We start from the raw sequence: 13,385 nt of genomic DNA on the forward strand, positions 1-13,385 counted from the left end.
AGGCTTCAGGGTGTTGTGTAATGTAATGGGGTCCTGAAGTGCAGGGGGTTGTGTAATGTAAAGGGGTCCTGAGGTGCAGGGGGTTGTGTAATGTAAAGGGGTCCAGGAGGTGCAGAGGGTTTTGTAATGTAAAGGTGTCCTGAGGTGCAGGGTGTTGTGTAATGTAAAGGAGCCCTGAGGTGCAGGGTGCTGTGTAATGTAAAGGGGCCCTGAGGTTCAGGGGGTTGTGTAATGTAAATGGGTCCAGAGGTGCAGGGTGCTGTGTAATTGAAAGGGGTCCAAAGGTGCAGAGGGTTTTGTAATGTAAAGGTGTCCTGAGGTGCAGGGTGTTGTGTAATGTAAAGGGGTCTAGAGGTGCAGGGTGCTGTGCAATGTAAAGGAGCCCTGAGGTTCAGGGGGTTGTGTAATGTAAATGGATCCAGAGGTGCAGGGTGCTGTGTAATTGAAAGGGGTCCAAAGGTGCAGAGGGTTTTGTAATGTAAAGGTGTCCTGAGGTGCAGGGTGCTATGTAATGTAAAAGGGTCCAGAGGTGCAGATTGTTTTGTAATGTAAAGGTGTCCTGAGGTGCAGGGTGTTGTGTAATGTAAAGGGGTCTAGAGGTGCAGGGTGCTGTGTAAAGTAAAGGGGCCCTGAGGTTCAGGGGGTTGTGCAATGTAAAGAGGTCTAGAGGTGCAGGGGGTTGTGTAATGTAAAGAGGTCCAGAGGTTCACCGGTTTTGTAATGTAAAGGGGTCCAGAGGTGTGTAATGTAAAGGGATCCAGAGCTGCGGGGGGCTGTGCAATGTAAAGGAGTCCAGTTGTGGAGAGGGGGTACAAAGTAGTGACAAAGAGATATTGGGGGATGCAGAGGTATGCAGGGGACACAGTGCGGTGTTTTTACATTTTAAAGTGAGGGGGGGTGCCAGATATAGGAGTCGCCCCGGGTGCCGAATGCTCTAGGTACGCCCCTGGACTGTTGTAGACCGGTATTAATGAGGTCAAAGTCCTCTGTCCAGAACTGCGCCACCTTAGAACAGGTTCAAAACATGTAAAAATTTTTACAAATAGTAGAGTGATGAGTACAATCAAGGGACCTCTACAGGTAGATTATTTGCAGCCTCTGAGGTGTGTTGCATGCTCTATGTAAAATTTTAGTTTTAATTAACGTTTCCCTCCACCGGTCCCACATCAGTGATGCAAATAGTCTGGTTTTACTTTATAAATTGATAGCTAGGAACAGAATCACTGAAAATTATTAGGATTGTATCATATTTACTGATATGAAAACCCAGTGTGGAAGCATGCTGTAGAAGGGTATGGAAGCACTGCTTCTATGAATTAAGCTGTATAAGTTGATCGGTTCAGCTCCTAGACTGGAGTCCAGCTATCATATTGACATTCCATGGTTCCAGTGCTGGAAACCTTTGGGGACCCACAGGAGCTGCTGAGTCCGGGTGCCTTATTAAAATGCCACATGAGACTCAAGAGGTTAATGAATCATTTCTGCAATATCACGTTATGGAGTTTTTGTTTTTAAGAAGGAATATGAGAGGTCCATGTCAGTCTGCACCTGCCAATTGAGGGATCTGGAATTGTGTTTGAATAAAGAAGAGGGTTGATAATAGAGATTTCACTGCCCAACTTGCTACTGACCTTCTGTTGATTTAGGGGTCAGTTCCACTCTGGGGAATTAATCGTATAGGTGGAGTGGAACATCATTACAGCATGCAGCTAAGGGAGATCCTTTGTAAATTACAAAATACTACGTATACACTATTTGGACACTTTATTTGGACATTTATTAGATTTACACCAATACTGAAGATTATTATTTATGTTATTTTTGCATGTGCAATTTTTATTAAACTCACATTGAAGTAGTACTGAAGTTTATATGTTGTGGGTAGAGCGCTGTGCATGCTTACTTAATTATAATCAGTAACAAATATAGCTCGGGTGTATATCCAAGCTTGAAACGTCACAGCTATGGAGGGGTAGGGACAGGGCTGGACTGGGGCAATAATTTGGCCCTGGACTTCATCCAGACCGGCCCACATTAATTTTGCACACACGCACAAAAACAGTATATAAACTATATGCAAGTGCGCAAAAATGCCTCCCCCTTACATCAGGGTCCCCAGAGAGTCTCCGTCTTGCTTCAGTGTCCCCAGAGAGCCCCTCCTTACATCAGGGTCCCCAGAGAGCCCCTCCTTACATCAGGGTCCCCAGAGAGCCCCTCCCTTACATCAGCGAGCCCCCTTACATCACGGCCCCCAGAGAGCCCCCTTTACATCAGGGTCCCCGGACAGCTTCTTCCATACATCAGGGTCCCCAGAGAGCCCCCCCTTACATCAGAGAGCCCCTTCCTAGCATCAGGGTCTTCAGATAGCCCTGCACTTACATCAGAGTCCCCAGAGAGCCCCCCCTTACATCAGAGTCCCCAGAGAGCCCCCCTTACATCAGGATCCCCAGAGAGCCCCCCCTTACATCAGAGTCCCCAGAAAGCCCCCCTTACATCAGGATCCCCAGAGAGCCCCCCCTTACATCAGGATCCCCAGAGAGCCCCGCTTACATCGGGGTCCCCAGAGAGCCTCCCCCTTACATCAGGGTCCCCAGAGAGCCTCCCCCTTACATCAGGATCCCCAGAGAGCCTCCCCGTTACATCAGGGTCCCCAGAGAGCCGCTCCTTACATCAGAGTCATTAGAGAGAGGGCGGGCAGTGAGAGATGATGTAATCTTTCTCTCTGCTGCCTGTGGCTCCACAGTGAGGGAAGAAAAGCAGTGATGCAGGGTGGGCGATGATAGATGATGATAGCTTTCTGCTCTCTCACCCACCTGGCTCTCCTGTGCTGCTTGCCTGCTCTCTGGTTCTCCCGTGCTGCCCACCGCACAGCTGCAGAGAGGCCATGGCCCGCTAATACTGTGGCTGGGGACTATGGGACTCAGATTTGGGGCTATAGCCCCAAAAGCCACCCCCCTAGTGATGACACTGGCTGTTACTGAAACGGAAACTCAGTAATCCCGATGGCCAGTACATGCCTGGGTAGGAATGATTTCCTTTCTGGAGCCCCAGACAGTATTAAAGACCAGGTTGAATCAATCAGTTGGGAAAACTGAAATTTTGGCTCTTGTATTATAAGTGGCTCTTATAGTGTTTTGTTAAATTGTCTGACCCATTGCTAGAGAGATTCTCTATCACTTCAATCTGTGCTTCAGAGAAACGTGTCATGCTTCTGCTGTCCTTTCTTGTTCAACTCTCATTAAACCAAATCAAGCGAAATTCTGTTTGACACAATGTATCTCATTTATCGGCGTTGTAATTTCCTGGTACTTGAAATGTCTCTTTTCCCAGGATTTCTCCTCTGCGGTCAATAAAAGGATCTTGTCATAGATTCAAGATCTTCAAACATAACTCCATCCAGTAACAAGCTGGCAGTTATGTAATGTCAATGAGTAAATATTGACTGGTGCGTTTCAGGTGCACTGCAGAGATCTGGGGAATTCATCTTGTCTCACAAGTAGATTTATCCCTGTATAAACGTCATTCCCATCACACAAACATGGTGCAGATTGACTCTCAGGCCGCGTACACACGCGCGGACTGTTGGCCCAACTTTGTCCGTCCAACAGTTTGAGCGAACAGTCCGCTCAAACTTAGCATGGACGGACATGGCCACACACGACGGACGAACAGTTTGCTGAAACCGTGCGCGATGACGTGAACGGCACGTACGACGGGACGAAAAATACGACGTCCTATACACTGCAATGCAACCTTCCGACGTGGAAATCCTTTCTGAGCATGCGCGAGACTTAGTTGGCCGAACAAGCCTACACACGAGCGAACAGTCCGCTGAAACCTTGTTTCAGCGGACAGTTTTTCGGAATTTCCGTAAGACCTTGTTCGGCCAACTGTCCGCTGAAACTGTCCGCTGAAGCCCCACACACGAGCGGACTGTCCGCCCAAACACTGTTCAGCGGACAAGGTTGGGCGAACAGTCCGCGCGTGTGTACGCGGCCTCAGTCTTTGCTCAATGATTGACAATGTAGTAGTCTGCTCTTTCCAGCTGAGATATGGGGAGAACTGACTTCAACAATAGCGCGTACACACGACCGGACTTTCCATCAGAATAAACTCTGATGCTCTTTCCGACAGAGTTCCGCTGAAACGGACTAGCCTACACACGATCACACCAAAGTCCGTTCGCTTAGAATGCAATGACTTACGACGGGACTAGAAAAGGAAGTTCAATAGCCAGTAGCCAATAGCTGCCCTTGCATCGTATTTGGTCTGTCGGTATAGCATACAGACGAATGGTTTTCCCGATAGGCATTGATTCCTTCAGAAAGATTTAAAACAGTTCATCAGAGTTTTTGAAAAAAAGACAGATGAAGCCCACACACAATCGGACTATCCAATGAAATTATTCTGTTGGACCTTTTCTGCTGGAAAGTCTGGTCGTGTGTACGCGGCATTAGGGTACATGTTTAGGAGGCTTTGCAAACACTATCTACATCAGGGTATGCTCTGCACTGCTGGAATGGTTCCTCCACCTGCTGCTTATAGGGTGTATTAAACCTTATAGACAGTGGTCCTGCAGAATCCACATCCGCTTGGATGCAAAAGCAACTCTGAAAGAACATCTCCTGTGTAAAAGCTTTGCACTGTGCTGGGCTAAACAGCCAAATGCTTACGCACATGGCAGGGATACTGCTTGTAGCAGCGGGAGGCACTGATCGCCTGCAATTAGTGCAGTTTGATGGAGACATGGCTTAGACAGCCTCTTAAACAGCTGGCTGTATGAATATTAAGCTTGCTTAGAATGCTGTTATTTGCAAAAATTGTGAACACTAACGCAGTTATTAATTAAGTTACAGACAGATGTTGGTAGGTTGTCTAAATGTTTCCTTAATCATTGATTTAAGCAATGTTGTCACAAGTTTCCCACAACAACCAATCAAATGCATTCATTATTATTTCACCACGCAAAGGGTAACTCAACTTTCCTGGAAAGAAAATAGCAAATAAAATAAAAAATACTATAGCATATACAATTTTCGACACAAGTCATATTGTACATGAATTTTATTAACCGCTTCCCGCAGAGGTGATCAAATACCACCAAAAGAAAGCTCTATTTGTGGGAAAAAAAGGACGTCAATTTTGTTTGGGAGCCACGTTGCACGACTGCGCAATTGTCAGTTAAAGCGACGCAGTGCCGAATCACAAAAAGTGCTCTGGTCAGGAAGGGGATACATTTTTCCGGGGCTGAAGTGGTTAAAAATTACCTTTCCTTTTCAATCTGCAGCTCTGTAATTTTCTGCAGGCAGCAATGCAATATGGCTGCCTGGAGGTGTTCTGTACATAGAATGTGTACAGAGCACCCCCCTAGATGTAATTTCCTGCTTGTGTGATTGGCTCACTGATTTTCCCAGAAGTCTACACTAAGCTACAAGTCAGATTTCAGGCATCCCCTGCAACAAAAATGTAATTTTTGGTGAGATACTCCCAATAAGAAATCACATCTAAATGGATGCAGGCCCAGCAATTTTCATCATTAGTTTTGTAAGTGCAGCAGCTGGTTGATATATAAGGGTACTTTCACACTGGGGCGGTGCCGGCATTGGTGGTAAAGCACCACTAGTTTTAGCGGCGCTTATCTGCCGCTAGCGGTGCGATTTTAACCCCCGCTAGCGACCAAAGAAAGGATTAAAAGCGCCTGTGTTGCTGCGCTGCCGAAGTGCTTTGCAGGCACTTTGGCAGCGCTGCCCATTCATTTCAATGGCAGGGCATTTTAGGAGCGCACACTGCCCCAAAGATGCTGCTTGCAGGACTTTTTTTTCCTGTCCTGCAAGCACACCGCACCAGTGTGAGAGCACTCAGGCTTTCACACTGGGGAGGCATGAGAGACGCTTTACAGGCGCTATTTATATAGCTAAAACGCCCATGATGCCGTGTTCCCACATCATAGGATCTGTGGCAAAAATAAACAAGATTATCTGAACCTAAAATGACAGTAGAAGCAGCGATTTGATGTGTCAGATGATATGCCTGTAACATTGTCAGGAACAGGACTGACAAATGTTTTAATTGCCCATACACAACCGCAGATAGCTCTAAGGCTACCTTCACACTGAAGCGGGCGGGCGCCGCTTTACCGTCGTCTTAGTGGTGCTATTCGGCTACTAGCAGGGTGGTTTTAACCCCCGCTAGCAGCCAAGAATGGTTAAACCATCCGCTGCATTGTTTTCAATGGGAAGGGGCGCTTTAGGAGCTCCTATAGATGCGGCTTGACCGTCCTGCAAACGCTACACTCCAGTGTGAATGCCCTCGGGGCTTTCGAATTGGAGAAACAGCAGCCGCTCTTTCAGGGCGCTTTGCAGGCACTATTTTTAGCACTATAGCGCCTGCAAAGCGCCTCAGTGTGAAAGTAGCCTAACTATAGCTGGTTTGTGTATTATTAATGTGTGGTTTTCATATGAGTAAATAGGATATAAAACTAATAATGTTTAGAGATTATATTACTTGCTGTGAATATATATAGTAAAACCAGACTATGGACATCATTTGAAGTCATACTTGGTACCTAATGTGACTGGCGATGATGATTTCTACAGTCTGGTGAACAGAGTATGGGGACATTAAGGGAAATCCATTGGGGGTCTGTAATTGTAAAACCCTTCACTAGAGCCACTGTTGTACATTGAGGGCTGGTGTCTGACTGCTGCTTGTATCAGAATAAGAGTATTACATGTGACATTGGTAAAATGATCTATACACAAGCTGAGACTCCCATAATTATATATTACGGCATCAATTCTAATCTTGTAGAAGAAAGTCATTTATACCGAGCGTTACACCACTCAGCAACTGTCGTCATGAAAGTCACCTTGGTATGCTGGAATATCTTTTTACTTTCATATGCTCAGAGATGACTAAGTAATGAGCTTAACCAGCTTTTTAAATAATTTAATTTGTGCCAAGCCAACGTTTGAGAACAGTCATTAACCTCCACCTGTAAAGAAAATGTGTAATTTTTAATTGCAACAGCAGGCCTATCTAAAGCATATTTCTGTGATGGTTGGAGTGGGGCAGGGGGTAATCTTAGTAGGGGTTTCCTCAATGTCTGGATGCTAAAGTATAATTTCTTGCTTCTCCCTTCCTGACCATGACAGAGTGACAGTTTGGGTTTTCCGCTGAGCTACATGTTGTCAAACCAGGTCTCCTCCATCTCTATGCCTGGATGGGTGAACCACATTGGGATCCCAAACAGCAGAGAAGCCCTTATGGGTTATGAACCCATCTCCACACTCTCAAAAACAGAATAGATTTTTGATGTACTTCCTGTTTATAGTGAATCTGTACAGCAGTATAATAACACTAACCTTATTGAGTATGTAATCGGCAATGGACAATGTGCGTTTAAAGGAGAAGTGCATTATTTGGATGACAGACAAGCTTACCTTTGACGTTATTGTATCTGTGGATATCTCTGAAAGCTTTTGGGTAAGGATTGTGCAGAGCAAATGAAGATGGGGAGAGGGTCTGGAGAAGCATAAGTGCACTACTCCTTTGATCTTAGGAGATCATCAGAAATCATTCAACAAATTGAAGGCCACTTGATTGCAATAAATTACAGAACTTTTCACATCCTGGGATATGTTCCAAACACTCATTCGAACTGGGACTGCCATGTAGATGAGTGTGAAGTGACTTAAACATTATAAACAATTAAAGGGGAATGTGGCTAAGGCTGGCCATACATGGCGCAAATTTATTTCCTGCAACCACGGGTTGCAGGAAAGAAATTAACTAGATTCCCTGATCAACACAGACAGTGTTGATGTGGAAATCCCTCCTGCCGAGCCATTGTGTTCTCCTGGGGGGGAGGGCAGAGGAAGCTGTTTCACTAGCGACTATTGCAGCCATTAGCGATAATTCCAAGAGAATCCAGCAGGCTGGTTCTACCCAAGTTGATCGATCAACCAACTTGGTACATTCAGCCTGCCCATTAACGGTTTGAATCTCCGCCGATTCCTGCTGAACCGGCCAAGATTCGAAACGTGTATGGCCAGTCTAACTTTTAGATTTTTATTATTTTTGACAAAATACATTCCAATATAAATGAATATAATTAATTGGTATTGCCTATCATATTGCATAGAACAGATAATAACAAAAAATGGGGAATGACTAACAAGAAGTAATAATAACTTTAGGGTACAATATCTGACGTTTGATATGCCACTACCGCCCACCCCAAGCGGGATCATACCGTAGGCGGGAGCTGGTCACCAAATATTCAAATGTTTAGGAATGAAAAGAAGAAGAGGAATCTATAAGAAATTCAATATCTTGATGTATCATATATCGCTATTCTTTAACCACTTAACAACCGGCCCATAGCTGATTAACGGCTTCATGGCGGTTGTCTAACACTGAGAGGCCGTTAATTAACGGCCTCCCAGAATTCAGCTCTGATCCATAGGACCCAGCGCATCACGGATCACAGTAAATGGCCGCTCAAATGACGGAGCGATCACTTTTAAACAAACCGGCGTCATGTTATGACACCGGTTCCTCCCTCCCCCTCTCTGTACTGATCGGTACAGCGGAGGGGGAAGAGATCGGTGTCAGCAGCGCTGTGGGCTGCATCTGCAGTGCCCACATCGCTGCTCACCGAAGTTTAACCCCTTAATTCCCTGCCAATACTCTGCAATACCCTGCCAATCCCTGACAATACTCTGCCATACCCTGCCAATACTCTGCCATACCCTGCCAATCCCTGCCAATACTCTGCCCATACCCTGCCAATACTCTGCCGTACCCTGCCAATACTCTACATTACCCAATACTCTGCAATACCCTGCCAATACTCTGCCATACCCTGCCAATACTCTGCATTACCCAATACTCTGTAATACCCTGCCAATACTCTGCCATACCCTGCCAATACTCTGCATTACCCAATACTCTGCATTACCCAATACTCTGCAATACCCTGCCAATACTCTGCAATACCCTGCCAATACTCTGCAATACCCGCCAATACTCTGCAATACCCACCAATACTCTGCAATACCTGCCAATACTCTGCAATACCCGCCAATACTCTGCAATACACGCCAATACTCTGCAATACCCTGCCAATACTCTGCAATAACCTGCCAATACTCTGCAATACCCTGCCAATACTCTGCAATACTCTGCCATACACTGCCAATACTCTGCCATACCCAATACCCTGCCAATACTCTGCAATACCCTGCCAATACTCTGCCATACCCTGCCAATACTCTGCAATACTCTGCCATACGCTGCCAATACTCTGCAATACCCTGCCAATACTCTGCAAAACCCTGACAATACTCTGCAATACCCTGACAATACTCTGCCATACACTGCCAATACTCTGCCATACCCTGTCAATACTCTGCCATACCCAATACTCTGCCATACCCTGCCAATACTCTGCAATACCCTGCCATTTTTTTTATTTTTTTTTATTTATTTCAGGCTTCCCAGCCTAGAGGTGAGATGTGGGGTCTTATTGACCCCATATCTCACTGTAAAGAGGACCTGTCATCCCATATTCCTATTACAAGGGATGTTTACATTCCTTGTAATAGGAATAAAAGTAATCAAAAAATTTATTTTTGGGGAAAAAAATTTCAAACTAAAATAAATAAAGTAAAATGAACAATAAAAGAAAAAATTTAAAGCGCCCCTGTCCCCATGTGCTCGCATGCAGAAGCGAACGCATACGTAAGTCCCGCCCACATATGAAAACGATGTTCAAACCACACATGTGAGGTATCGCTGCGAACGTTAGAGCGAGAGCAATTATTTTGGCCCTAGACCTCCTCTGTAACTCAAAACATGTAACCAGTAAAAAAAAATTTAAAGCGTCGCCTATGGGGATTTTTAAGTAGCGACGTTTGGCGCCATTCCACGAGCGTGTGCAATTTTGAAGGGTGACATGTTAGGTATCTATTTACTTGTTGTAACTTCATCTTTCACATTATGCAAAAACATTGGGCTAACTTACTGTTAAAATTGGGCAAATACCGTGCGTGATAACGTTGCAATGACCACCATTGTATTCTCTAGGGTCTTTGCTAAAAAAACATATATAATGTTTTGGGGTTCTATGTAATTTTCTAGCAAATAAATTATGATTTTTACATGTAGGAGAGAAATGTCAGAATTGTCCTGGATGCTCCAGAACGCCTGATGGTGCTCCCTGCATGTTGGGCCTCTGTATGTGGCTCACACATGTGGTATCACCATACTCGGGAGTAATAGCAGAATGTGTTATAATGTGTCATAATATGACAATTTTGTGAAAAAAAAAAGGAAAAAAAATCTTGATTTTGCAAAGAATTGTAGGAAAAAATGTCAACTTCAAAAACCTCACCATGCCTCTTACTAAATACCTTGGAATGTCTTCTTTCCAAAAGGGGTCATTTGGGGGGTATTTGTACTTTTCTGGCATGTTAGGGTCTCAAGAAATTAGATAGGCCGTCAGTCCTTCGGGTGTGATCAATTTTCAGATATTGGCACCATAGCTTGTGGACTCTATAACTTTCACAAAAATCAAATAATATCCACCAATTTGTACTTATTTTTACCAAAGATATGTAGTAGTATAAATTTTGGCCAAAATTCATGAAGAAAAAATACTAATCTGCTAAATTTTATAACAGAAACGAAGAAAAATTCATTTTTTTACAGTCTTTTTTCTTTTATAGCACAAAAAATAAAAAACTCAGCAGTGATTAAATACCACCAAAAGAAAGCTCTATTTGTGTGAAAAAAAGGACACAAATTTCATATAGGTCCAGTGTTGCATGACTGAGTAATTGTCATTCAAAGTGTGAGAGCACTGAAAGCTGAAAATTGGTCTGGTTATTAATGGTGTTCAAGTGCCCAGTGGTCAAGTGGTTAAGCAATTTGATTTGTTTATCCAAACGTGCCATTTTTTTTTTTTTTTTGAAGATAGTGGTAGAGAAATATTTGAATGCTAACATCAATTCGTATTGGGCCTGGGTGTTTAATTTTATAATGACATTTGACAAGTTAGGAGCTTCTGTGGATTTCCACATATCGCCAATGGTAAGTCTCTCTACTATCAGGATATGTGATACTATTGTTCTATAGCAATGTGGGTATATATCTAGATTTAATCCTAATAATGCTGTTGCTGGTGTCAGTTCTGTCAAATTACCTGTAAGTGCCAGCCTAACTTCTATTAGCTGTACCATTCACCAACTGGGTAAATGAAAACCCTCAGAGACATATTGGATCCTGGTTATTGGTCCTTGCATTGCAAACTTGGCGGATGCTCAGATCAGATCATACCCCAGGATATGAAAAGTTCTGTAATTAATTGCAATCAAGTGGCCTTCAATTTGTTGAATGATTTCTGATGATCTCCTAAGATCAAAAGAGTAGTGCACTAACGCTTCTCCAGACCCTCTCCCCATCTTCATTTGCACTGCACTACCAGAGGGAATGGTGCACATGGGTAGAGCAATACATAGAACAAACAAAAATTCCACAGTGTTGAGTAACTGGACACTGCGCTGGTGAATTAGTATATTGCTTGTCAGTCCTTATGTTACTTACTAAATAGGCCTGTGTGCACAGCTGTTTAAACACAGCAATGTTTAACATCAGCATTACTGTAATTTCTTCTCTATTTTGTCTTTAGGCTGGCCATGGGTTCCTCTCATAGTTCTTAGCTGTCTCTACTGCTTTGCCCAAGTTGGAATTGAATGGAGCCTGTACATATTTCCCAAATACAAGTACAAATTTCCACTTTGTGCACGGGGGAAGTCATAAAGATGAAGAGAAATTAACAAATTTAGAAGAAACCGAGCCAAAAAAAAGCCACCTCTGAACATTGAGGAGGATCTCAGATGGACATCATAAGAATGTGTATCAGTATTCTATTTCCAGTTTTTATATTTCTGCAGATTTTTTTCGTAATAAAACTATTTTAGTGATCAGTGTTTCCTGCTTTTCTGCTTCCAGTTATAATGAATGTTGCTGAACAACTGATTGTGGCTTTGTGTTGAGCCAGTTACCTTACATTTGCTGGCAGGTTATAACGAGACTTGAATTCTGGATAATGGTGAGGAGCCGCAGCTTTTAAAATTCTGATGTAAGAATTCAATTAAGATGAACATAAGTAAAAAGCAATTTTACACAGTTGAAGTACATATATATGAACTTTCTGCTGTATGTCTTAACTCCAAACTCAGCCAGTCTTGTGATCTTAATACTCTTGTGAAACAGAACAACCACTGACCTTCACTTCATTTAGGCAGTACAGCTTAGTCAAGGATCCACATGCCAATAAAGGACACTTACCACACTGAGGAGGTCATTGCTTGCTCACTCAGCTCTCTAGTGCTATCAGCAAGCTTCCAGTGTTTGATCAACAACACTGTGCAATCACATAGAGCCTACTGAATTGGCAGATACAGGTACTTGTACTAGCAGTTTAACGATGGTTTCATGAATGTATACCTAGAATAAATCATTAAGTTCTTTCCCAGCTTAAAATTTAGCTCCAGGGGTGTCTGCTAAGTTCCTCCCTCCCTTCTACATGAGTACAAGCTTGTACATTCACCCTATGTAACCATGCACGATGATAGGTGAAAAAATGCTGTATATTGTGGCATGACTAATAGGTCCACTTTAGTAAGAATACTATTTTAGATTTATAAACACTTTTAGTAAGATCCTTGCAAACTTTGGAGCTTTGAAAACTTTAACCACTTAAAGTGGTTGTATACTCATTTTTGTTACTCTTACCTACAGGAAAGCCTATAATAAGGCTTACCTGTAGGTAAAAAAAATATCTCCTAAACCTGTACGGTTTAGGAGATATTCCCCTCGGTATGCGCCGCTGACTGCAGCGGCGCATGCGCACAAGGGGATTCTCGGCCTGAAAATCCGGCAGTGGCCGGCCGGCCGGAATGAAATCTCCCGCGCGCATGCGCGTGAGTGACGATATCGCGGCTCCGGCCACTCACAGCGCCGGAGCCGCGATACCCGGAAGAAATGCAGAGGGAGCATGTCGGCTCCCGCGGCGTGGATCAGGCCAGATGTCGGGGCCTCGTTCTAAGGTAAGTATTTCATAATGAGCTAGTATGCGGTGCATACTAGCTCATTATGCCTTTTGCTTTGCAGGTGTAAACATTTTTTTAAAAAAATAGCGGGTTTACTACCGCTTTAAGGACCAAGCCCCTTTCTGAGATTTGTTGCTTAAAGTTAAAAACATTTTTTTTTTGCTAGAAAATTACTTAGAACTTCCAAACACATTATACATTTTTTTTCTAACACCCTAGAGAACAAAATGGCGGTCGTTGCAATACTTTCCATCACACCGTATTTGT

General features: G+C 43.7%; 1 protein-coding gene across 1 annotated transcript in view; it reads left to right on the plus strand.

Annotated features, from left to right (window-relative positions):
* HHAT (hedgehog acyltransferase) overlaps nt 1-11,987 on the plus strand; it is a 568,477-nt gene extending 556,490 nt beyond the window's left edge. Inside the window, exon 12 of the mRNA XM_077485722.1 lies at nt 11,693-11,987. Coding sequence (XP_077341848.1) covers nt 11,693-11,823 — 131 coding nt within the window. The 3' untranslated portion in view covers nt 11,824-11,987. The remainder of the gene's footprint in view (nt 1-11,692) is intronic.
* Nucleotides 11,988-13,385: the final 1,398 nt, after the last annotated feature.

The sequence above is a fragment of the Lithobates pipiens genome, unplaced genomic scaffold (assembly GCF_037356315.1).
Source record: "Lithobates pipiens isolate NorthernLeopardFrog02 unplaced genomic scaffold, aLitPip1_a1.2 Scaffold_18, whole genome shotgun sequence".
Taxonomy (NCBI): domain Eukaryota; kingdom Metazoa; phylum Chordata; class Amphibia; order Anura; family Ranidae; genus Lithobates; species Lithobates pipiens.